The 23,272-nt window shown below is 52.7% G+C and overlaps 2 protein-coding genes across 2 annotated transcripts; both read left to right on the plus strand.

The window, feature by feature from the left end:
* Window positions 1–4,714: 4,714 nt before the first annotated feature.
* LRP10 (LDL receptor related protein 10) lies at window positions 4,715–14,459 on the plus strand. The gene is made up of 7 exons (XM_032179927.2): window positions 4,715–5,312; window positions 5,713–5,757; window positions 6,285–6,420; window positions 8,021–8,211; window positions 8,321–9,338; window positions 9,654–9,783; window positions 9,905–14,459. Exons 1-7 carry the CDS (start codon window positions 5,279–5,281, stop codon window positions 10,490–10,492), a joined length of 2,142 nt encoding a protein of 713 aa, XP_032035818.1. The 5' UTR covers window positions 4,715–5,278; the 3' UTR covers window positions 10,493–14,459.
* A 1,669-nt stretch (window positions 14,460–16,128) lies between these two features.
* REM2 (RRAD and GEM like GTPase 2) lies at window positions 16,129–21,776 on the plus strand. Its single transcript, XM_032179928.2, has 5 exons — window positions 16,129–16,286; window positions 17,584–17,925; window positions 18,176–18,249; window positions 18,940–19,147; window positions 19,533–21,776. The coding sequence occupies exons 1-5, from the start codon at window positions 16,184–16,186 to the stop codon at window positions 19,826–19,828; spliced, it is 1,023 nt and encodes a 340-aa protein (XP_032035819.1). The 5' UTR covers window positions 16,129–16,183; the 3' UTR covers window positions 19,829–21,776.
* Window positions 21,777–23,272: the final 1,496 nt, after the last annotated feature.

The following is a 23,272-nucleotide window of genomic DNA, read 5'->3' on the forward strand; positions in this document are numbered from 1 at the left end:
GTTCTCTTCCCCCTTTCTTCACCTTCCCATCTCACTACCACCTTTCCTGCCTCCTTTCCAAACTCCTACTCCCTGAGATGCCCATTCCCATGGGTACTCCCTATGGCTGTCTGGCATTGTTAATTTATGTATCTGATCTCTCTTTCCAACTAGACTGTAAGCTCCTTGAAGCTAAAGTGAAGTCTTAAGAATTCCAGGCATCCAACAAGAATACAGCCAGCGCTCAGCTGAAACTTCCGTGACCACTTTTAGGTCCTAAACATTTTCAATTTCCCCAACCTCTTTGCCCTGCTTCCTTTTGCATCTCCCTCTCACCTTCAGGGTTCTTTTTCTTTTCTTTTTTTTTTTTTTAAAGGGGTCTCGCTCTGTTGCCCAGGCTGGGGTGCAGTGGTGCAGTCTTGGCTCACTGCAGCCTCAACCTCATGGGCTCAAGCAATCCTCCCACCTCAGCCTCCCAAGTAGCTGAGACTACAGATGCACACTACCACATCCAGCTAATTTTTGTATTTTTTGTAGAGACGGGGTCCTACTATGTTTTCCAGGCTTGTCTCAAAACTCCTGGGCTTGTCATTTATAGTTATCCCAATCCCAATCTGCAGGAGATTCGAGAGATTAGCTTCAGGATCCCTGAAGATATCAAAAATCCCTGGCTTCCACCTTCACGGTTCTATTCAATCTTCTCATTAATCTTGGGAGCAAAGAGAGAGTTAGGGCGTGGGACCAAGGTCCAAGTGGAAGAATAGCCTTTTTATGGCCAACTCTATGGTATCAGGCCTAATTGAGGCCCTACAATAATAAATGTCATTAATAGAAAACTCTTCTGAGTCTGAGTGCGGTGGCTCACACTTGTAACTCCAGCAATTTGGGAGGCCAATGTGGGTGGACCACCAGAGGTCAGGAGTTCGAGACCAGCCTGGCCAACATGGTGAAACTTCGTCTCTACCAAAAAATATAAATATTAGCCGGGCATGGTGGCATGTGCCTATAATCCTAGTTACTTGGGAGGCTGAGGTGGGAGAATCGCTTTAACCCAGGAGGTGGAGGTTGCAGTGAGCCAAGATCGTGCCACTGGACCCCAGCCTGGGCAACAGAGTGAGACCCTGTCTCAAAAAAAAAAGCAAAAAACAATCAAACAAAAAAGGAAACTGTTCTGGCTGGCCTGTTACAGTGGTGTTCACAACTAGTTGATCACAATCAGTTACAGATTTCTTTGTTCCTTTTCCACTCCCACTGCTTATTTGATTAGCCTTTAAAAATAATAGGGCCGGCCAGGCGCAGTGCCTCACACCTATAATCCCAGCAATTTGGGAGGCTGAGGCAGGCAGATCACCTAAAGTCGGGAGTTCGAGATCAGCCTGACCAACATGGTGAAACCCTGTCTCTACTAAAAATACAAAAATTAGCCGGGCGGGCGTGGTGGCGCATGCCTGTAATCCCAGCTACCTGGGAGGCTGAGGCAGGAGAACTGATTGAACCTGGGAGGCGGAGGTTGTGGTGAGCTGAGGTCGTGCACTGCACTCCAGCCTGGGTAACAAGAGCAAAACTACATCTCAAATAAAATAAAATAAAAATAATAGGGCTGAATGCAGTGGTTCATGCCTGTGATCTCAGCACTTTGGGAGGTCAAGGCAGGTGGATCACTTGAGGTAAGGAGTTCAAGACCAGCCTGGTCAACATGGCAAAAACCCTGTCTCTACTAAAAATACAAAAATTATCCAGGCATGGTGGCAAGCGCCTGTAATCCCAGCTACTTGGGAGGCTGAGGCACGAGAATCACTTGAGCCAGGGAGGTAGAGGTTACAGTGAGCTAACATTGTGCCACTGCACTCTAGCCTGGGCAATGAAGTGAGACTGTCTCAAGAAAATTAAATTAAATATAAACAAATAAATAAATAGGCTGAGTGGAGTGTCTCATGCCTATAATCCTAGCACTTTGGGAGACCGAAGCAAGAGGATCACTTGGCCCAGGTGTTGAAGACCAGCCTGGGTAACATGGTGAAACCCCATCTCCACAAAAGATACAAAAATTAGGCCAGGCACAGTGGCTCACGCCTGTAATCCCAGCACTTTGGGAAGCCAAGGCAGACGGATCACAAGGTCAGGAGATTGAGACCATCCTGGCTAACACAATGAAAGCCCATCTCTACTAAAAATACAAAAAATTAGCCGGCATGGTGGCATGTGCCTTAGTCTCAGATACTTGGGAGCCTGAGGCAGGAGAATCGCTTGAACCCGGGATGCTGAGGTTGCAGTGAGCCAAGATCACGCCACTGTACTCCAGCCTGGGAGACAGAGCAAGACTTCGTCTCAAAAAACAAAGATACGAAAATTAGCCAGGCATGGTGACACAAGCCTGTAGTACTCAGGAGGCTGAGGTGGGAAGATCACCTGAGCCCAGGAGGTCGAGGTTGCAATAAGCCAAAATTGTGCAACTACACAATTTTGTAGAGTGAGACCCTGTCTCAAAAAATAAATTAATTAAAATTAAAAATGAAAATTGCCGGGAGCAGTGCCTCACGCCTGTAATCCCAGCACTTTGGATGGCCAAGGCAGGTAGATCACCTGAGGTCGGGAGTTCGTGACCAGCCTGGCCAACATGGTGAAACCCTGTCTCTACTAAAAATACAAAAATTAGCCCAGCGTGGTGGCACATGCCTGTAATCCCAGCTACTCAGGAGGCTGAGGCATAAGAATCGCTTGAACCTGGGAGGTGAAGGTTGCAGTGAGCCGAGATTGTGTCACTAAACTCCAGCCTGGGCAACAAAAGTGAAACTCCGTCTCAAAAAAAAAAAAAACTATTTTATATCATTTGTAGAAGGGAGAAAGTGGTTAAGATCAGAATGTGCGCTCTATCCAGAGCCAGATTGCCTGGGTTCAAACCCTAGCTTCATGGCCAGGCGCAGTGGCTCACACTTGTTAATCCCAGCACTTTGGGAGGCCAAGACAGGCGGATCACCTGAAGTCAGGAGTTCGTGACCAGCCTGACCAACATGGTGAAACCCCATCTCTACTAAAAATACAAAAATTAGCTAGGCGTTGCGGTGTGCACCTGTAATGCCAGCTACTCGCGGCGGGGAGCTGAGGTGGGAGAATCCCTTGAACCCGGGAGGTGGAAGTTGCAGTGAGCCGAGATCGCAACACTGCACTCCAGCCTGAGCGAGACTCTGTCTCAAATATACATATATGAATAGTCAATATACTTTATTATATAGGTAATAATGACAGGGAAATAAATTACGTACATATTCAAAACAGACGTGGCTGGGCGCAGTGGCTCACGCCTGTAATCCCAGCACTTTGGGGGGCTGAGGCGGGTGGATCACCTGAGGTCAGGTGTTCGAGACTAGCCTGGCCAACATGATGAAACCCGTCTCTACTCAAAATACAAAAATTAGCCGGGCATGGTGGCAGCGGGCGCCTGTAATCCCAGCTACTCGGGAAGCTGAGGCAGGAGAACTGTTTGAACCCGGGAGGTGGGAGGTGGAGGTTGCAGTGAGAGATCACGCCACTGCACTCCAGCCTAGGCGACAGAGCAAGACTCCATCTCAAAAAACAAACAAACAAACAAAAAAACAGATGCAATTCCACTCAATTCCCCCAACCCCACCCCTGACAATATTTTCCATCTACGATCAGTTAAATCTGCGAACGCAGAACCCAAGATATGGAGGGCCCACTGTACTAGATCTTGGGCAAAATACTTTTCTGTGCCTGCATTTCTCGGAATACCTTGGAAATTGGAAGTAATAATAGTATCTACCTCACAAGGTTGTTGAGAGGATTAAACCCGCAAATACTTGTAAAGTGTTAATGTATTTAGTATATACTAAAATAGTTCCTAAGTATTTAGTAAAGTGCTTACTTAGATCTGTGCCTGAAAAGTGGAAAAATCTAAAATTGTTTGCTATTTGTTGTGTTTATTTTTTCACTGAAAATTCTGAGCTTGAATATTGCTTATTAATGTTATCTATCAGTGCCACAGGAAATCGGTAACCTCCAGCTCACACAAATTAGAAACACCTTCTGTGACTGATAATAATAGTTGCTACCAGATATGGAGCACTTCCTGTATGTCAGGCAACTTGCTCTCCTTAAATGTTAGCAACAACCTTAAGAGGAAGTTGCACTATCATAAGCCTAATTTTATACCTGAGAAGAACAGAGAGGTTAAGTAATTTTCTGGAGGTCACAGCCAGCAAATGGAGAAGGCGTACTTATTCATTTATTTACCATTTATTGAGTTCTTCCTGTGTCTCAGCAGGAGAGAAGCCCTGTAGGTGCAAAGGTAAATAGTCTAGGTCCCGGCCTACGGGAAGTTTCAGTTTGCAGAGAAGGGGCGGGGCGGGGCGGGAATGACGAACAAATAGTTACCATACCGTGTGGTAATAGCTGTAATAAAGTCTCACTCCGAAAAGTGCTCCTGGATCCCAGATCCTGGGACAAGAAAAGTACTGAGAGCTTAGGGCCCAAAGGAAAGACATCACAGTTATGGAATAAGCAGACGTCCTTTGACAAACGTGTGACATACGACAAACGTGTCCTGTAACGACAAACGTGTTACACCCCAAGGATTAAACAAAGCAGGGTTAAATGTGGAAGCTGAAGCTTCAAGTCAAAGGCCCGTCTGACAAGTCCAGCAGGGCCGGGAAAGGGGTTAAAACGAGCAAGTGGGTGTGGCCCGTGCGTTGATTGGCAGGGGTGGGACCGGGCTAGTCACCCGCCCCGGCTACTCCAACCCCTGGGCGGGCGGGGGTACCGCCTGGGCAAGGGCCGGGGCGCCGGGCCGAGCCACCTCTCCCCCTCCCCCGCTTCCCTGTCGTGCTCCGCTGGCTGGACGCGCTGGAGGAGTGGAGCAGCATCCGGCCGGCCCTGGGGGCTGACAGTCGGCAAAGTTTGGCCCGAAGAGGAAGTGGTCTTAAACCCCGGCAGGTGGCGACGAGGCCAGGCCAGGGGCGCTCGCGGCCTGCGGGCGGGCTGTAGGCGAGGGCGCGCCCCAGTGCCGAGACCCAGGACTTCGGGAGCCTGCCCCGGGAGACAGAGTGCGGCGGCGGCCGGAGAAAACAACTCCAAAGTTGGCGAAAGGCACCGCCCCTACTCCCGGGCTGCCGCCGCCTCCCCGCCCCCAGCCCTGGCATCCAGAGCACGGGTCGAGCCCGGGCCATGGAGCCCCCTTGGGGAGGCGGCACCGGGGAGCCTGGGCGCCCGGGGCTCCGCCGCAACCCCATCGGGTAGACCACAGAAGCTGCGGGACGCTTCCGGCACCTCTGGACAGCCCAGGATGCTGTCGGCCACCCTCCTCCTCCTCCTCCTCGGTAAGAACCGAAACGAGACCACCCCCCAGCCTTCTGTCACGGGGCCAGCAGCTCTAACTCCCTCCAGTGCGGCCCCGCACTCTATCCTGCCTGCCCATTCCCCAAAGCCCCTGCCGCCACCCCCAGCACTGCCGGCCCCAACCCCCAGGAAGTCTTAAGCTGCTCCGCTGGGCCCCGGTCCTCTCTCCGGCTTCCCCTAGATCACCTCACCAACCCCACAAGGCCCTGCTGCCGGACCTTCCTTCCATGGAAGTCCCACGCCGCAGCCCTCTCCCACCCCCCACTCTCTCTGCCGATTAACTGCCCGGAAGTCCCGGATGGCTTCCTTGAGTTGCTCAGATGAAGAAGAAAACTCCTAAGGAGTGTCTCACGCTCCTGCCCTTTCTCGTTCCTCCTCTAGGGGGCGCTCTGGCCCATCCAGACCGGATTATTTTTCCAAATCATGGTGAGTTGAGGGAACCTCTGGGGCTCCGTGGGCTTGGGAATGAAGGAGCACTCGAGAGGGACTCTCTGTTCCCTGAATTCCATGGGACCTACCAAAGTTTTAGAGGGGAGATAATTTAGCCTTTATTTATAGATAAGGAAACTGAGGCTCGGTGTGGACCTTCATCTGGTAGTTGCTATGTACTATTTTATTTTTTCTGGGAATATCTATGCTTGATCGTCCTAACCAGGATGTAGTCTCCCTGAGGGTAGAGGCAGTATTTCCTGCTCCTCCTGGTTCAGTGGCTGGCACAAAGCAGACGTCAGAATTGTTCGTGGTATTAGTATTTACTGGTGAAGCTATGAAGAATGTGGAGAGAAAGAGCGAAGCTAGAGGGCTGTAACTCTAGGATGTGTGTGGGCAGGGGCAGATACTCTGCTCCTCCTTGCAGAGCCCAGACTTTTGGAAACCTCAAACCTCCAAGCAGAAGGGAAGGGTGGGATGCAAAGGGGCTGTCTACTACCAGTGTCCTACCTTCCTCTCTCCAGCTTGTGAGGACCCCCCAGCAGTGCTCTTAGAAGTGCAGGGCACCTTACAGAGGCCCCTGGTCCGGGACAGCCGCACCTCCCCCGCCAACTGCACCTGGCTCATCCTGGGCAGCAAGGAACAGACTGTCACCATCAGGTGAGAAGCAGAACAAGAGCAAGAACCCATTCTTCTCCCCTGCCCCTTCCCCTCCATTGGAAGTCTTCAGGGATCACTTCTTTTTTTTTTTTTTTGAGACGGAGTTTCACTCTTGTCACCCAGGCTGGAGTGCAATGGCACAATCTCAGCTCATTGCAACCTCCACCTCCCAGGTTCAAGCGATTCTCCTGCCTTGGCCTCCTGAGTAGCTGGGATTGCAGGTGCCCGCTACCATGCCCAGCTAACTTTTTTTTTGTATTTTTAATAGAGACAGGGTTTCACCACGTTGGTCAGGCTAGTCTTGAACTCCTCACCTCAAATGATCCACCTGCCTGGGCCTCCCAAAGTGCTGGGATTAAAGGCATGAGCCACTGGGCCTGGCCCATTCAGGGATCACTTCTCTATGGAATTTCCATCCTTGTCAACAGGGAAAGAGTAGAATTTTATTTGGCCTAGTATGCCCTAAAAGCCTGACTTTTTCTGGGTCAGACTCAGTGATTTGAGGTGGAGCTGGGCTGGAGTGGACATCTAGCTTGGGTCCTGCACATCTCCAAAGGACAGAGGCCCCTCTACAAACGGTCCTCAGCTCAGATAGAACTGTTCTGAAGAGTCCTTCCATTCATTGCATGTCCTGCCTGAGATTCAGAACTACTCCTTAATCAGCTTAGAACATTCCTCAGCCTCTCTGGATCTTTTAAATATTCCAAGTCTCCCCAGGCTCCCCTGACCTTGGTCATTGTTTGGGGATCATATTAAGTACCTGGCTATTTGCCTCACATAGTTCATTTTCCATGAATTTACCCAGAAAGGGGTAGGCAAAGAGAGAGGGCAATCTGTGGAGAGGCTCGTGGGGCAAAGGGATCAGAATGCCATGGAGAACCAACCCAGGTCTCACATCTGGCACAGTGGGGTGGGATAAGATGGTGAGTTCTGGTTAACTGAACTGTATGGTAATCACCAGTTACTGCTTATACCATACCTGGGTGACAGTGCTACAACAACTGGAATGCAGTACACCTCTTCTTAACTCAGTCCCAGAACACAAGTCAATTTTTCCAAAGGGCTCTAGGATATATTTTATGGTCTCATGGCAATACCAGCCCATGTTAGGAAGATCCCCATTGACTACATTGACTTAAAAATAATTTGGCTGCAGGGCGCGGTGGCTCACACCAGTAATCTCAGCACTTTGGGAGACCAAGGTGGGCGGATCACCTGAGGCCAGGAGTTCGAGACCAGCCTGACCAACATAGTGAAACCCCATCTCTATTAAAAATACAAAATTAGCCAGGTGTGGTGGTGGACGCCTGTAATCCCAGCTACTTGGGAGGCTGAGGCAGGAGACTCACTTGAACCCGAGAGGTGGAGGTTGCAGTGATCCAAGATCACGCCATTGCACTCCAGCCTGGGTGACAAGAGCGAAACTCTGTCTCTAAATAAATAAATAAATAGGCTAACTGAGTTTTCATTTGGCCATTTAGATCATGGATAAGCAGATGTTTGTGCTTCCTGGGATACAAGGGGCCTGGTGGCACCAGGGGAGGAGAAAGCCAGCAGCAGTCAAGAGTATCTCATGTCCTGCTCTCCTCTACTCCCATAGGTTCCAGAAGCTACACCTGGCCTGTGGCTCAGAGCGCTTAACCCTACACTCCCCTCTCCAGCCACTGATCTCCCTGTGTGAGGCACCTCCCAGCCCTCTGCAGCTGCCCGGGGGCAACGTCACCATCACTTACAGCTATGCTGGGGCCAGAGCACCCATCGGCCAGGGCTTCCTGCTCTCCTACAGCCAAGGTAGGCTGGACAGGGATGTCTGAGGAGCAGGCAGTGAAAGCCCCAGGCAGGAGGGGAGGATCCTGAGGGTTCTGGTGCTTCACAGCCCCTCTCCATGGTGCTTCTGCAGATTGGCTGATGTGCCTGCAGGAGGAGTTTCAGTGCCTGAACCACCGTTGTGTATCTGCTGTCCAGCGCTGTGATGGGATTGATGCCTGTGGCGATGGCTCTGATGAAGCAGGTTGCAGCTCAGACCCCTTCCCTGGCCTGACCCCAAGACCCGTCCCCTCCCTGCCTTGCAATCTCACCTTGGAGGACTTCTATGGGGTCTTCTCCTCCCCTGGATATACACACCTTGCCTCAGTCTCCCACCCCCAGTCCTGCCATTGGCTGCTGGACCCCCATGATGGCCGGCGGCTGGCCGTGCGCTTCACAGCCCTGGACTTGGGCTTTGGAGATGCAGTGCATGTGTATGATGGCCCTGGGCCCCCTGAGAGCTCCCGACTACTGCGTAGTCTCACCCACTTCAGCAATGGAAAGGCTGTCACTGTGGAGACACTGTCTGGCCAGGCTGTTGTGTCCTACCACACAGTTGCTTGGAGCAATGGTCGTGGTTTCAATGCCACCTACCATGTGCGGGGCTACTGCCTGCCTTGGGACAGACCCTGTGGCTTAGGCTCTGGCCTGGGGGCTGGCGAAGGCCTAGGTGAGCGCTGCTACAGTGAGGCACAGCGCTGTGATGGCTCATGGGACTGTGCTGACGGCACAGATGAGGAGGACTGCCCAGGCTGCCCACCCGGACACTTCCCTTGTGGGGCTGCTGGCACCTCTGGTGCCACAGCCTGCTACCTGCCTGCTGACCGCTGCAACTACCAGACTTTCTGTGCTGACGGAGCAGACGAGAGACGCTGTCGGCATTGCCAGCCTGGCAATTTCCGATGCCGGGACGAGAAGTGCGTGTATGAGACATGGGTATGCGATGGGCAGCCAGACTGTGCGGACGGCAGTGATGAGTGGGACTGCTCCTATGTTCTGCCCCGCAAGGTCATTACAGCTGCAGTCATTGGCAGCCTAGTGTGCGGCCTGCTCCTGGTCATCGCCCTGGGCTGCACCTGCAAGCTCTATGCCATTCGCACCCAGGAGTACAGGTCAGTGGGAGTGGGGCTGGCAGTAGAAGAGTAGACCCTGAGGGTGAGGCTGGGCCGTGCAGCTACAGGAGACCATGAAAGTGCCCACCTTGGGAAGAGGCTCCCATGATCATCTTGTCAGTTGTGTCCTGTAAGGGACAGGTCCAGATCCTGAAAGCAGTTTCAAGGGAGGAGGGACTCAGATGACCTTTGGGAAAGCCATGGCACAGCTCCAGCTGGCCTGGCCCGGGTGTGGAAGTGGGAGGACTGTCCAGGCTGAGGTGGTCTACTCTGGCTGAGAACTACCAGTGACTGAGCAGTCCTCATTCCTTCTAGCATTTTTGCCCCCCTCTCCCGGATGGAGGCTGAGATTGTGCAGCAGCAGGCACCCCCTTCCTACGGGCAGCTCATTGCCCAGGGTGCCATCCCACCTGTAGAAGACTTTCCTACAGAGAATCCTAATGATGTAAGTCACTCCCCACAACCCTAGCACCTCCTGGTCCCAGTTCTGCTGTGGCCCCGCCCCTGTACCCTCCTTCATTCAACCTTTGGCCCTCTGACTCTGAGGCCTCCTCATCTCCTTGCAGAACTCAGTGCTGGGCAACCTGCGTTCTCTGCTACAGATCTTACGCCAGGATATGAGTCCAGGAGGTGGCCCAGGTGCCCGCCGTCGTCAGCGGGGCCGCTTGATGCGACGCCTGGTACGCCGCCTCCGCCGCTGGGGCTTGCTCCCTCGAACCAACACCCCAGCTCGGGCCTCTGAGGCCAGATCCCAGGTCACACCTTCCGCTGCTCCCCTTGAGGCCCTAGATGATGGCACAGGTCCAGCCCGTGAGGGTGGGGCAGTGGGTGGGCAAGATGGGGAGCAGGCACGCCCACTGCCCATCAAGGCTCCCCTCCCGTCTGCTAGCACGTCTCCAGCCCCCACTACTGTCCCTGAAGCCCCAGGGCCACTGCCCTCACTGCCCCTAGAGCCATCACTATTGTCTGGAGTGGTGCAGGCCCTGCGAGGCCGCCTGTTGCCCAGCCTGGGGCCCCCAGGACCAACCCGGAGCCCCCCTGGACCCCACACAGCAGTCCTGGCCCCGGAAGATGAAGACGATGTGCTACTGGTGCCACTGGCTGAGCCGGGGGTGTGGGTAGCTGAGGCAGAGGATGAGCCACTGCTTACCTGAGAGGACATGGGGGTTCTACTGGGGCCTCTCCCCTGGGGGCTCTACTCATAGTGGCACAACCTTTTAGAGGTGGGTCAGCCTCCCCTCCACCACTTCCTTCCCTGTCCCTGGATTTCAGGGACTTGGTGGGCCTCCCGTTGACCCTATGTAGCTGCTATAAAGTTAGGTGTCCCTCAGGCAGGGAGAGGGCTCACAGAGTCTCCTCTGTACATGGCCATGGCCAGACACCCCAGTCCCTTCACCACTACCTGCTCCCCACGCCACCACCATTTGGGTGGCTGTTTTTAAAAAGTAAAGTTCTTAGAGGATCATAGGTGTGGACACTCCATCCTTGCCAAACCTCTACCCAAAAGTGGCCTTAAGCATTGGAATGCCAATTAACTAGAGACCCTCCAGCCCCAAGGGGAGGATTTGGGCAGAACCTGAGGTTTTGCCATCCACAATCCCTCCTACAGGGCCTGGCTGACAAAAAGTGCAACAAATGCTTCTGTTCCATAGCTACGGCATTGCTCAGTAAGTTGAGGTCAAAAATAAAGGAATCATACATCTCAAAATTTTGCAAATTAGCTGCGAGCCTGAGCCCCGCCTCTGCCCATCTCAGTCTATGCTCACCTCATCCCACTCCTCCCTGTGGAGCCCTTTGCTTGGCCCTCTACCTCCTGCCCTCTTCCTGTTCATCTCTCAACCACTGCACTCTTGATTTTTATACCACACAGAAGGTAAGAAAATTCTAGGAGCCCTAAGGATCAACCCTCTCCATTTCCACTCAAATGCCTGGGGCCCAGCTCTGCAGTGACTGACTCCAGGGCCTCTTTCCTCACTGCCAGGATAGAAGTCAGGGGAGCCAGCTGGGCCCTGCGGTCAGAAAGGTTCTCATTTATGGAGCATTCCCTGAGCCCAGATCATAGGAGCAGCTGTCCCTGGTGGGACACAGGAGTCATGACTCCTACCCTCCACCCTCCACACCCACCAGGCATTTAGCAGTCTGTCCTATGCAAGACAGATGAATTCTCAGCCAGGATACCTCAAGGCAGGCAAAGGTGAGTGGAGGGAAAATTCACAAACATTCAGGGTGTGCGGTGCTGGCATCACCATGGCCAAATCCAAGAGGTCTTCCTGGAAGAGGGCCCAAACTGGAACCTAAAGAATGCTGTCAGCAGTTGGAATAGAGCTGTGAATTCTAGACAGGGGGAGTGTCCACACAAAAAGCAAACTGAGGAGACAAGAGGGCAAGGGTTATAGGCAAGACCTCGGGCCTGAGAGCACAAGCAGCAGCCAGAGCTGCTGAGCTGGGGTGGGTGATGGAGGGAATGATTCGCAAGCAATGTTGGAACCCAGCCCCTAGTGAGCAAAGCGACAGAAGCTGCCCCAGAGTTTGGAAGGAAGATCGAGACAAAAGATGTAGAAGGAAGCCGTGGGGGTGGGAGTGATGCCTCAGGAACAAAACTGAGGAATTCCCTAACGGAGCCAGTCCCTGGGGAAAGAGGCTCCCCTCAGGCTCTCCTTGTCTAGCCCCACACCTGGCAAAGCCTGTCACCCAGCCTAGCCCCACACCTGGTGGAGAGGTCCTGTTGATTACACCCTGTCAGCATCCTCAAACCCAGCACAAATTGCACAATTTTCCTCTCTTCTAGTGAGCAAGAGCCTGAGGAAGTAGCAGAGAGGGGTGTGGGCCCGTGTGCAGTTCTGGGACCCTGGCACCTTGGCTCAGGGAAGACCCAAGCTCCTTTCACTGCAGACCCTCTCCAGAAACTGGGGAGAGAGCTCTGCAGAACCTGGTTCTTGCTTACTGTTCTCCCTTTGGGCCCTCCTTCCCAAATGCAAACAATCCTGGGTCCACTCAGCGTCAGGCCCAATGGAAATAGTGAAGCAGTGATTTTTCCTCCCCTGCCTCTCCATAGCCTGGTCTTTGCCCTCTCCTTTGCTCTTCTCTTCCCCCATAGCCACCTCAAATACCTGCAGCCTGATATCTTCATCCCTTCATCCAGACCTTTTCTCTCCTAGTGGTATTGCAAACTGAAAGTGGACAAAGACTTAAAGTAAAACTGCTCCTCATGGTGGAATGCTTCCAAATGCTGGAAGGAGGACTTTAGGGCAGAGTTCACTAAGGAGGCCTGTGCTTATAGATCAGTGGGCCTGAAAGAAGTTTCTCTAGGTTCTGGTTGTGTGCTGTATGAGGTGTAGGCAGTAATAATACTCTTGTCAGCCACAGTGAAGCCCCAAGCTAGCCGGGATAGGGGACTGACCTTGTACAGGCAGCATGGAGAAACTAAGACAGAGTGTCCTGCTCAAGTGATGGCACTGGGGAGCAGTCACTCAGGTTAATTTCCACCAGGGCCCAAGAAAAAAAGAAATGAGGCAACCTAAAATTCCATCAAGATAGATACCAATATCCAAGGTGTTTGGTCTTAGGGGTGTGGGACCCACGTCAAGGCTCTTGGTGGGAAGGTGGGAGGTGTTTTCAGCATGAGATAGGGCTCAGGCTGTGAATCAGAGTCTAGAGTCTAAGATAAAAGAAGATACCAGGGCCAGGCGCGGTGGCTTACGCCTGTAATCCTAGCACTTTGGGAGGCCAAGACAGGCAGATTGCCTGAGCTCAGGAGTTCGAGACTAGCCTGGGCAACACGGTGAAACCCTGTCTCTACTAAAATACAAAAAAGTAGCCGGGTGTGGCGGCATGCACCTGTAGTCCTAGCTACTCGGGAGGCTGAGGCAGGAGAATTGCTTGAACCTGGGAGGCAGAAGTTGCAGTGAGCGGAGATCGCACCACTGCACTCTAGCCTGGGTGACAGAGCGACACTCCTCCAAAAAAAAAGAAAAGAAAATACCAGAACTCAGTGCTTAAGAAACAAAATTCTGCCAGGTGCAGTAGCTCACGCCTGTAATCCCAGCACTTTGGAGGGGCCAAGGCAGGCGGATCGCTTGAGGCCAAGAGTTCAAGAACAGCCTGGGCAACATGATGAAACCCTGTGTCTACCAAAAATACTAAAAACTAGCCAGTCTCATAACCTGGTCTCAAAATAAATAAATAGATTAAAAAAAAAAAAAAAACATGGGCCTGAACCAAGCTCCAGGCCTCATTAGGAGGAGAGAAGGACCCCCCAGCCACACAGCCCAAGGCTGCAGAAGCACCCAGGTGGTTAGAGAGTGAGTGCCTGGATGGGGCGCGGTGGCTCACGCCTGTAATCCCAGCACTTTGGGAGGCTGAGGCAGGCGGATCACGAGGTCAAAAGATCAAGACCATCCTGGCCAACATGGCGACACCGTGTCTCTACTAAAAATACAAAAATAAGCTGGGCATAGTGGTGTGTGCCTGTAGTCCCATCTACTCGGGAGGCTGAAACAGAAGAATCACTTAAACCTGGGAGGCAAAGGTTGTAGTGAGCTGAGATCGCGCCACTGCACTCCAGCCTGGCAACAGAGCGAGACTCCGTCTCAAAAAAAAGAAAGTGAGTGCCTGATGATGCCAGATTCTTCATCACCTGAAGTGAACCCGCACAACAGAGCTGGGCCATAGGCATCATAAACCCCATTTTGCAAGCTCAGGAGGAGCTTCAGGGAAATCAGAAGACTGGCCCAGTCTCTACCAAGTGGTGGATTTAGACCTGGCATGGCTCCATTCCACATCTCACCCTTGTCCCACCATTCCACGGGACCTCCCATTCCTGAGGGAGCCTAGATACGGGCAAGTGCACAACCTAGGAGGTTGAGGTTACAGTGAGCCATGATCGCACCACTGCAGTCCAGCCTGAGCAATAGGGTGAGACCCTCTCTCTGAAAAAAATAAAAATACTCATTTTGGAAGGAAGTCATTCTAAAATGTTACACTTGTCTTCAGCATATCTGCAATATAATAATTTTCTGCATAACTGATCATTCACAGAAACCAATGGCTTTTCTCCAGCAGTGTCTTCTGAAGTTGTAACAGTAGGGGCACGGGGAGCTATTTGCTTTTATGCTAAATGACCTTAGACCACTTATAAAATGCATGAGTGCTTTAAATGTTATTTTGTGTGTGTGTGGTGTTGCCTCCCTGACTAAAGGGGTCACTTGCTACTCTAAATGTGTTTCTAATCTACTAGTACAGGAACACACATGGACACATTAAAATTGTGAATAAAAGTAAGTAAAAAGTAGAAGTAAGTAGGCCATATCTGAGGACTGGAGAATCTACCCAGTGAGTAGAGCACAGGAGTATTTTAGCAGCTGAGGGGTCCTTTCTGCTCCCTCAAACCCTGCACTGTTGCCCTATAGCTGACCTCCAAATAAGTGAAGTGTCACTGCACATTGTTCCCAAGATTATTCTTTGCCTCTTCCATTGGAAGAGTCCACTGAGGACTGCAATATAGACTGTTCCCAATAATAGGAGACAGTTGGAATATTTAAGAGAAGGAAAGCAGCACAGTGTAGAAATGAAAAGTCCTTGGCACTGGAAAGATGTGGGTGGGATTCCTGGTGTTCCCATTTTCCAGCTGCAAGATTGCTTTAGGGACAGGGCACCCACCTACCACTGTGGGCCTTGGGCTCAAGAAGATGAAAGGAGATAATGCAAGAAAGTACTTAGCACAGCATCTGGCAAAAACGGGGCAAGGAAAGGAAATGAGAATGTGTGTCTGGGAGCTTAAGGGAGTCAGGAAGGAGGACAAGAAGGAAAGGGGCAGGAGAAGGAACCTGAAGGGAAAGGGAACTGGGCAGAAAAAGAACAGTAAAAGAGATGTGCTATCTGGGCTTCCTACAAACAGGCAGACATCACCCTTGTGTATCTGCCTTGCATAGCCCAGAAGGCCTGGCAGCTGCACCAAAAAACATTAACAGTGGGTAGGGGAGTTGGGGGGTAGCTGGCACTCCCCCTTCCCACCCACTTAAGATTGAGAACTTCGTGTTTGAGATAGCTAGCTTTGTCTCACCCTTTTTTCCTGCTCTGATTATCGTTGGCTTGGTGGGCCTGGCACGGAGAGAAGGTGGAAGAGTCTCCACAATGGTTTGCCCCTACCTGAACTTAGTGGCAAAATGAAGCTGCCCAAATGAAGCAGCTGAATTTCCTTCCTCAGAGCCCGCATCTGCCAAGGGGCTGGGAAATGGGTACTTTTGTGGCTCTTAGCCCAGAAGAGGCAGGGTGGAGAAGGAAAAGGTGGCAGGGTGGCTGACCCTCAGTCCCCACACCTCTTTTGGCCTATATCTCTTTGTCTTTCAGACTAGCTTTTAGTCTTTCTGCCTCTTGCCCCTGTGCAGCCACTGAGCACGCTCTCTGGGCTAGACACTGGGCTAGGGGTCTGGAAATACAGAGACAAACGATGCATAGTCCTGGCTGCTGGAGAAAGACCTTCACCTCCCCAGGTCCCTGCCTTCTGTCACCCTGAGCTCCCTTACCCACTGACACCCCCTGCAACCCTTGTCTGTTCTGCCCCTTGACTGTTCTGTCGTAACTCAACCAAGCTCTGCAGTGTGTGTGCTCCCAGAGGGAAGCGACACAAAGAAAAGGGAGGGGGCAGAAAGGAGGGAATCCCGCTGACATCACTGCTCATTAGCATGTGTGACCTCATCAGGGGGTGGGACAATTTCCCCAGGTGTCTAGTGGGGAGGGCATGTGTGTGTGTGGGGGGGTGGTATTTAAAGGGAAAAGCTGACAGTGCTGCTGAGTGAGGGAGAGGGTGCTGCGAGCTGCTGGGCTGCACACGCACACGCACACCGATGCACACGGACCCGGACACAGACATGGACATGGACACAGAAACCACAGCACTCTGCCCCTCTGGCAGCCGCCGGGCCTCCCCTCCAGGGACGCCCACACCAGGTGAGGGCTAACCTGGGCAGGTTCCGGCTGAAACCATGGGGGTGGGAGCTGAAGCTTTGGTGGGGAGGTCACAACTAGGGGTTGAGGGAGCTTGAGCTCAGTCAGCAAGAGGGGAAGAGCAATTGAGAAAGTGGAGAAGACCCCTGCTCACACAAGGGATTGGGGTTGGGCTAGGGTGGAGGGGAAGAGCTGCCTAAATGCCCCCTCCCCCAGCACTCCCAGGGCTTTGCTTGAGAAACTGGTACATGGCCCCTAGCTCAGCCTCATTCCTGAGGCTGGAACAGGCAAGAAGGAAGGGGAGAGGAAAGAGGCAGCCCACAAGCCTGGGAATCACAGGCAGGGGCTACCCCGGGGAACTGTTGTAAGGGTTCTTCTGGCTGCTGGAGGCCCTGGCTGCTGGCCAAGTATTGATCCTGGGCTATTTCCAGCCTCCCTCCAGCCCCCTTTGTTGTGTCTGTTGTTCCTCCTCCAGTTACCCTGACCCGCGCATTGTCACTCTCCCTTTCGCTCACACACACACACACACACACACACACTCTCTCTCTCTCTCTCTCTCTCTACTTCTACTGCTCTATGAACACAATATTCTCTCCCACTCACAGGGACAGACAGGGATGCAGGATTCTCACACCCAACCACGCAATGAGGGATGCTCACCTACAGGGCCACGGGAAGCAGCAGCCCCTCTCTCTCACACACACACACACACACACAGAGAACCCACAGAGACCCAGCATGCACATCATCTCAAAAAGCAAAGGCCCTTTCCTAGGAAGAAGCTCACTACAAAGTTTTTTACTCTGCTATGCCTACTCCCCAGACACTGGGCAGCAGCTTCAGCTTCTCATCCTCTCTGCTCCTCAGTTTAGGGATTACCAGTGCTGGAAACAGGAGGAGGAAGGGCCTCTTGATGGAAAAAGAGGCAGCTTCCCCAAACCTCCCCCAACTCCACACCACAGGGCCAGAGGCCTGGCCTGGGGGTGTGCCTGTGTATCAGTGTAAAGTGTGAGTGGGTATGTGAGCCTGCATTCAGGTCCCTTCCCTGCATGGGGCACGTTTTGAATAGGTTGGGGTTGGGACCGCATTGGAGAAGCTATCATGTCAACTCCAGTTCAGGCTTCTGGAGACTTTAGTGTAAGAGGTCAGGCCAGACATTCTCAGTTCCTTCTGGGTAATGGTCATCAAGTGGGTGTAGCTGGGCCTCTGATACTGGAACAGCCTGGATTGAGCCTTCTGCATATGGTTGGGCATATCCCACTCATAGCTTCCTTTTCTTTGCCCTCCCATTTTATTTTAGAAGCAGATGCCACACTACTAAAGAAGCCAGAGAAACTGTTGGCAGAGTTGGACCGGAGCGGGTTACCCTCTGCCCCTGGGGCCCCCAGACGAAGAGGCAGTATGCCTGTCCCCTACAAGCACCAGCTCCGGCGGGCCCAGGCTGTAGATGAACTTGACTGGCCACCTCAGGCCTCATCCTCTGGCTCGTCTGACTCCTTGGGCTCAGGGGAGGCAGCCCCTGCTCAAAAGGATGGCATCTTCAAGGTCATGCTAGTGGGGGAGAGCGGTGTGGGCAAGAGCACCCTAGCAGGCACTTTTGGTGGTCTCCAGGGAGACAGTGCTCATGAACCGGAGAACCTAGGTATTTGGGGAAGCCCTCCAGGGGTTGAGGGGGCTCTGGGGCCCTGGTCAGGGAAGGAAATGCTCATGACCTAAGCAGCCCCTGAAGGACAGAGCTTAACAGAAGCTTTTCCAATGCTTTCTGTGGCAGCCTCCCTGAAGAGGGCCGGGGTTCCCTGGTGCTGAGATCTGAGGTGTCCCTGGTTACCAGGTCTCACAAATGTTGGGAAACCTCCTAATGGACTTTATACCCTCTCCCTATTTCCCAACAGAGGATACCTATGAGAGACGCATCATGGTGGATAAGGAGGAAGTGACTCTAGTCGTTTATGACATCTGGGAACAGGTGAGAACTAAGATGTGGCTGCAGGCAGGTGATGAAGCTGGGAGAACTGGGGAAGGGCAAAGTCTGGCTGAAGGCTGGTGGGACTGCTGGTCCTGGTTTCCACATGTACTGGAACCTGACCTTTCATTCATATCACCTCAGAAAGCAAAGGCCCACACCACAGCCCGTGGCTGTTAAGAGCCACAGTCTTTCCAGGATCTTCTGACTCAGAGCAAACTTAGGATAGGAATTTGACAAACCCTGCAGCTCCAAACTAGGCTGGACACCCTGAAATCGACTCCATCCATAAATTTTTCAGCCTGAAGGAATCTGATGTGACAAGACAAGAGCTCAGGGATCTGGAATATCAGGGAAGGGGGAAAAAAGTGAGGACTTCTGAATATTTGGACGTAAAGGTTACTATGTAGAAATAAGAGGCCAAATTACAGACGTGTGAATAATATTCATTTTTGAATCAAGAGCTTAAGCTTAAGAAATTAGGATGGCTACCCTAGTCTAGGATCCTCATATTACTGATTTCTTCCTCCTCCACAAACACTCTGGGTAGGGAGATTCTGCCATTAACTAGCTCTGCTGTCCTAAGCAGGTGGCTTCTTTCTCCCTCACAGCCCTGTTCCTCCTCTTTGAGGTGTAGGTGCTGGACAGGATCTCCTAGGCCTCCAGCCCTAACGTTCTTCTGCCTGTCTGCAGGGGGATGCAGAAGGGTGGCTGCGGGACCACTGCCTTCAGACAGGGGACGCCTTTCTCATCGTCTTCTCAGTCACCGACCGACGGAGTTTCTCCAAAGTTCCAGAGACCCTACTTCGGCTCCGGGCTGGGAGGCCGCACCACGACCTACCCGTTATCCTCGTTGGAAACAAAAGCGACTTGGCCCGCTCCCGGGAGGTATCATTGGAGGGTGTGTATCCTGAACAGATTCCATACTTGCGATCTCAGGGGAATGCTCTCCCTTCCAAGTCACCTCTTCTCCCTAAGGCCTTTTTACCATCGCGGACGCACTCATTTGCAATCAGACCCAGGCTAAGGGCACACTCCCAATGCCGCACTCGAGGACCCTGAGAATCCCTTCTTGTCACTTCCCCTCACCTCTCTCCTAGGCCTCCTTCTCACTCTCCTTCGCACCTCCACAGACCCACCATATGAGTGAGCTCAGCCATGTTCTCTCGGTTGCAAGATTCACTAGTACCAATCCCTTGCCACCGCACGCCCAGTCCCTCCCTAGACCCACCCTGGCCCGGGTCCCGTACAGCCCTGCGGGCGCCTGAGCCGGTCCCTTCCTGCAGAGGGCCGCCACCTGGCCGGGACGCTGAGCTGCAAGCACATCGAGACGTCGGCCGCACTGCACCACAACACGCGGGAGCTCTTCGAGGGCGCGGTGCGCCAGATCCGGCTGCGGCGGGGCCGAAGCCGCGCCGGAGGCCGGAGGCCCGAGCCGGGCAGCCCCGAGGGCCCTGCACCGCCCGCACGCCGCGAGAGCCTCACCAAGAAAGCCAAGCGGTTCCTCGCCAACCTGGTGCCGCGCAACGCCAAGTTCTTCAAGCAGCGCTCCAGGTCGTGTCACGACCTCTCGGTGCTCTGAGCCGCGGTCGCCATGGCCACTGCGGTCGCCATGGTCACCGCGCCCTCCGCTCGCCCCCTCGCCCCGCCCCGCCCCCGTCCGGCTTCCTTGGTGGAGGCCGTCTAGGAAACCAAAAACTCCCAGGATGCCCCGGTGTGACCGCCGGGGGCGGCCCGGGGCCGCTGGGCGGCACCTCTACACCCGCCCCCACGCGTTCTCCGGACCTTCGGGCCTCAGGGCGCCTAGAAGGCGAGGACGCAGACCTGAAGGCGGCCGGTGAGCGGGGCGGGTTCTACTGGGTCGAGAAGAAAGATAATTCTGCAAGGTATTTTGTTTTTTATTAATTCGTGCTTGGCCACCTCATCTGTAAAGAGATTATAAAAGCGAGATCTGGAAAAGTGCTTTGTAGACTCCTTGACGGAGTTTGCCTCCTTTGTACGCTGCCTAAACATGCCTCACCTTTAAGAGAGTCTTAAAGGTAAAGACACGGAAACACTTCCTCCAGGGACTTTCCGGAAAACGTTCTGGCTCTCATCTGCTGCGGCGTGTGTCCACTTTGCCTTTAAGGAGTTCTTAAAGGCAAGAGCCTGGAAATGCTGTTGCTGAGATGGATTCTCTTGACTTACCAGTCCACCACGGCACTTCCCCTTTAAGGTTATTAAAGGTAAGGGGTGGACAGACATTCTGCATTCAGATGCTGAGCAGTGGCAACGCCTTTTGGCCAGGGCCAGGGGGGCACCAGCAAGGGGCCACCCTTTCCCTTTTCAATAAAGAATTTTTGTACTGCCTCTGTTCACTTTTGACTCTGTTCTCGGAGTCTCTGGGGAAGGAATGGGTGTTGATGGAAACTGCTATTACCCACCAGAAAACTCAGGCCCAGAAGGAGCAAGGAACCTAACTCTAAGGAGGCTGTGGAACTGACTTGGCCTGGGGTGGTCCATGTCATAGGGCCACAGGCCCTTACAGATAATCAGGTCCACTTCGTGCGTTTGCCAATGAGAAAACAGGCTTGGAGAGGAACAGGGACCTCTTAGATGTCATTTGTAAATTAGTGACACAGTGGGACCAGATCTCTAGACTCTGAGCCTCTTCTCCTTACCCCACTCTATCCTGCAGGGAACAGGCTAGAGGCCACATTTAGCTCCCAGAGGTACTCAGCTTTGACTTGGGCTGGTTCAAAGTGGGGCCCATATCCACCAGGGAAGCCCATCAGCTGTGGCGTGATGGGGTCTGTCTGTGCCTCCCCTGGCAGGGCTCCACAGCCCCAGCTGTCACCTGCAAAGCCCGTGTGAGTACTGAAACTGTCACTGCCTCCCCTGGGGACGCCCACGCCTGCTGCTGCCTGAGCCATGAGTTTGAACAAAGGGAGCAGAGGCAGCAGCTCCCCTCACCACCCCTAGACATACAATACAGCTACCTGAGCACCTGAGGGCCAGCCTCCATTCCACCCCACACAGCCTCCCAGAACTTGATGGAAAGAGGGTTGCAATGCTTCCTGAGTCCTTGTAGCTGGGAAGGAGCCAAGGGGACCATCCCAGCATGAGTAGTTAAATAATAAGATGAATAATGGCACTATCCCTAGGACTTTATACACTTTATCTGTTAATTCCTTAAAGACTATATAAGGTCCAGCCTGGGAAACATAGTGAGAGCCAGTTTCTACAAAAAAAAAATAAAAATTGGCCAGGCATGGTGGCTCACACCTGTAATCCCAGCACTTTGGGAGGCTGAGGCAGGGGGATCATTTGAGTTCAGAAGTTTGAAACCAGCCTGGGCAACATGGCAAAACCCTGTCTTTACAAAAAATTAGCTGAGCGTGGTGTCATTCAGATAGTCCCAGCTACTTGAGAGGCTGAGCTGGGAGGATCACTTGAGCCAGGAGGTTAAGGCTGCAGTGAGCTGTGATTGTACCACTGCACTGCAGCATGGGCAACAGAGCAAGACCCTGTCTCAAAAAAAAAAAAAAAAAAAAAAAAAGTGCACCTGTAGTCCTAGCTACTCAGGAAGCAGGAGGATTACTTGAGCCCAGGAGTTCAAGGCTGAAGTGAGCTGCAATCACTGCATTCCAGCCTGGGTGACAGAACGAGAACCTGTCTCTTTGAAAAAAAAAAGGGGGGGGGCCGGGCGCGGTGGCTCACACTTGTAATCCCAGCAGTTTGGGAGGCCGAGGCGGGTGGATCACAAGGTCAAGAGTTCGAGACCAACCTGGCCAATGTGGTGAAACCCCATCTCTACTAAAAAGTATAAAAATTAGCTGGGTGTGGTGGCAGGCGCCTGTAATCCCAGCTACTAGGGAGGCTGAGGCAGGAGAATAGCTTGAACCCAGAAGGCAGAGGTTGCAGTGAGCTGAGAATGCGCCACTGCACTCCAGCCTGGGCAACAGAGCGAGACTCTATCTCAAAAAACAAACAAACTATATAAGGTGTTACTACCTGTTTAACAGTAGAAGAAACAGTGTAAGTAACTTGCCTGAGGTTACCCAGTAAGCAGCAGAGTTGCGATTCTGTCTGCTTGATACTTTTTTTTTTTTTTTTGACACGGAGTCTTGCTCTTGTCGCCCAGGCTGGAGCGCAATGGCGCGATCTCTACTCACTGCAACCTCCACCCCCCGAGTTCAAGTGATTCTTCTGCCTCAGCCTCCCGAGTAGCTGGGATTGCAGGCACCCGCCACCACGCCTGGCTAATTTTTTGTATTTTTAGTAGAGATGGAGTTTCACCATGTTGACCCGGCTGGTCTTGAACAGCTGACTTCAGGTGATCCACCCGCCTCGGCCTTCCAAAGTGCTGGGATTATAGGCGTGAGCCACTGCGCCCGGCTCTGCTTGCTACTTAATGGTGATTTTATCCAGCTTTGCATCTGAGGCTCCCTTTCCAATAAGGATGGGAGGAAGAGAAAGAGGGGACAGCAGTCAAGATGCAGGGAAACAATGAGCAGGGCCATGTGCAGTAGCTGTGGTGAAAGGTCCAGAGAAATTACATGGCTGTAGTGGAGTAAGCAAGTTCTAAATTCTGAAGACCATGAACAGAGGCAGCTCAAATTTTAAAATGCAGGAAAACACACTGGGCCCATTAAGGGACCAGATGGCTGTACAGTTGGGTTGAAACCTCAGGGACATGAAGAGGAGGGGTAAGAGATGAGCATGAAAAGAAGGTTTGGAGTCCCACTGTAAAGGACCTTAAATGCCAGGAAAAAGAGTTTGTGCCCAACTCTGTAGGCTGGGAGAGTCACTGCAGGTCTCTGAATGTGGAAGTCATGATTAGGATGGTCCTTTGGGAAGAGGAGGCTGGAAGAGGTGTGTATGGATTGGAGCTGCAGAGGCAAGTCCTGAGGAGCTGAGTTTAGGGACCAGTAACAGTGATACATACGGAGGATAATGAAAGACCATCCTGAGGGGGGTGGCAGTGGGAAAGGAAGGAGGCATGGGTTTGAGCGTCAGAATTAATGGGACTTGGCAACTTAGTGGA

The sequence above is a fragment of the Hylobates moloch genome, unplaced genomic scaffold, assembly GCF_009828535.3.
Source record: "Hylobates moloch isolate HMO894 unplaced genomic scaffold, HMol_V3 SCAFFOLD_16, whole genome shotgun sequence".
Classification (NCBI taxonomy): domain Eukaryota; kingdom Metazoa; phylum Chordata; class Mammalia; order Primates; family Hylobatidae; genus Hylobates; species Hylobates moloch.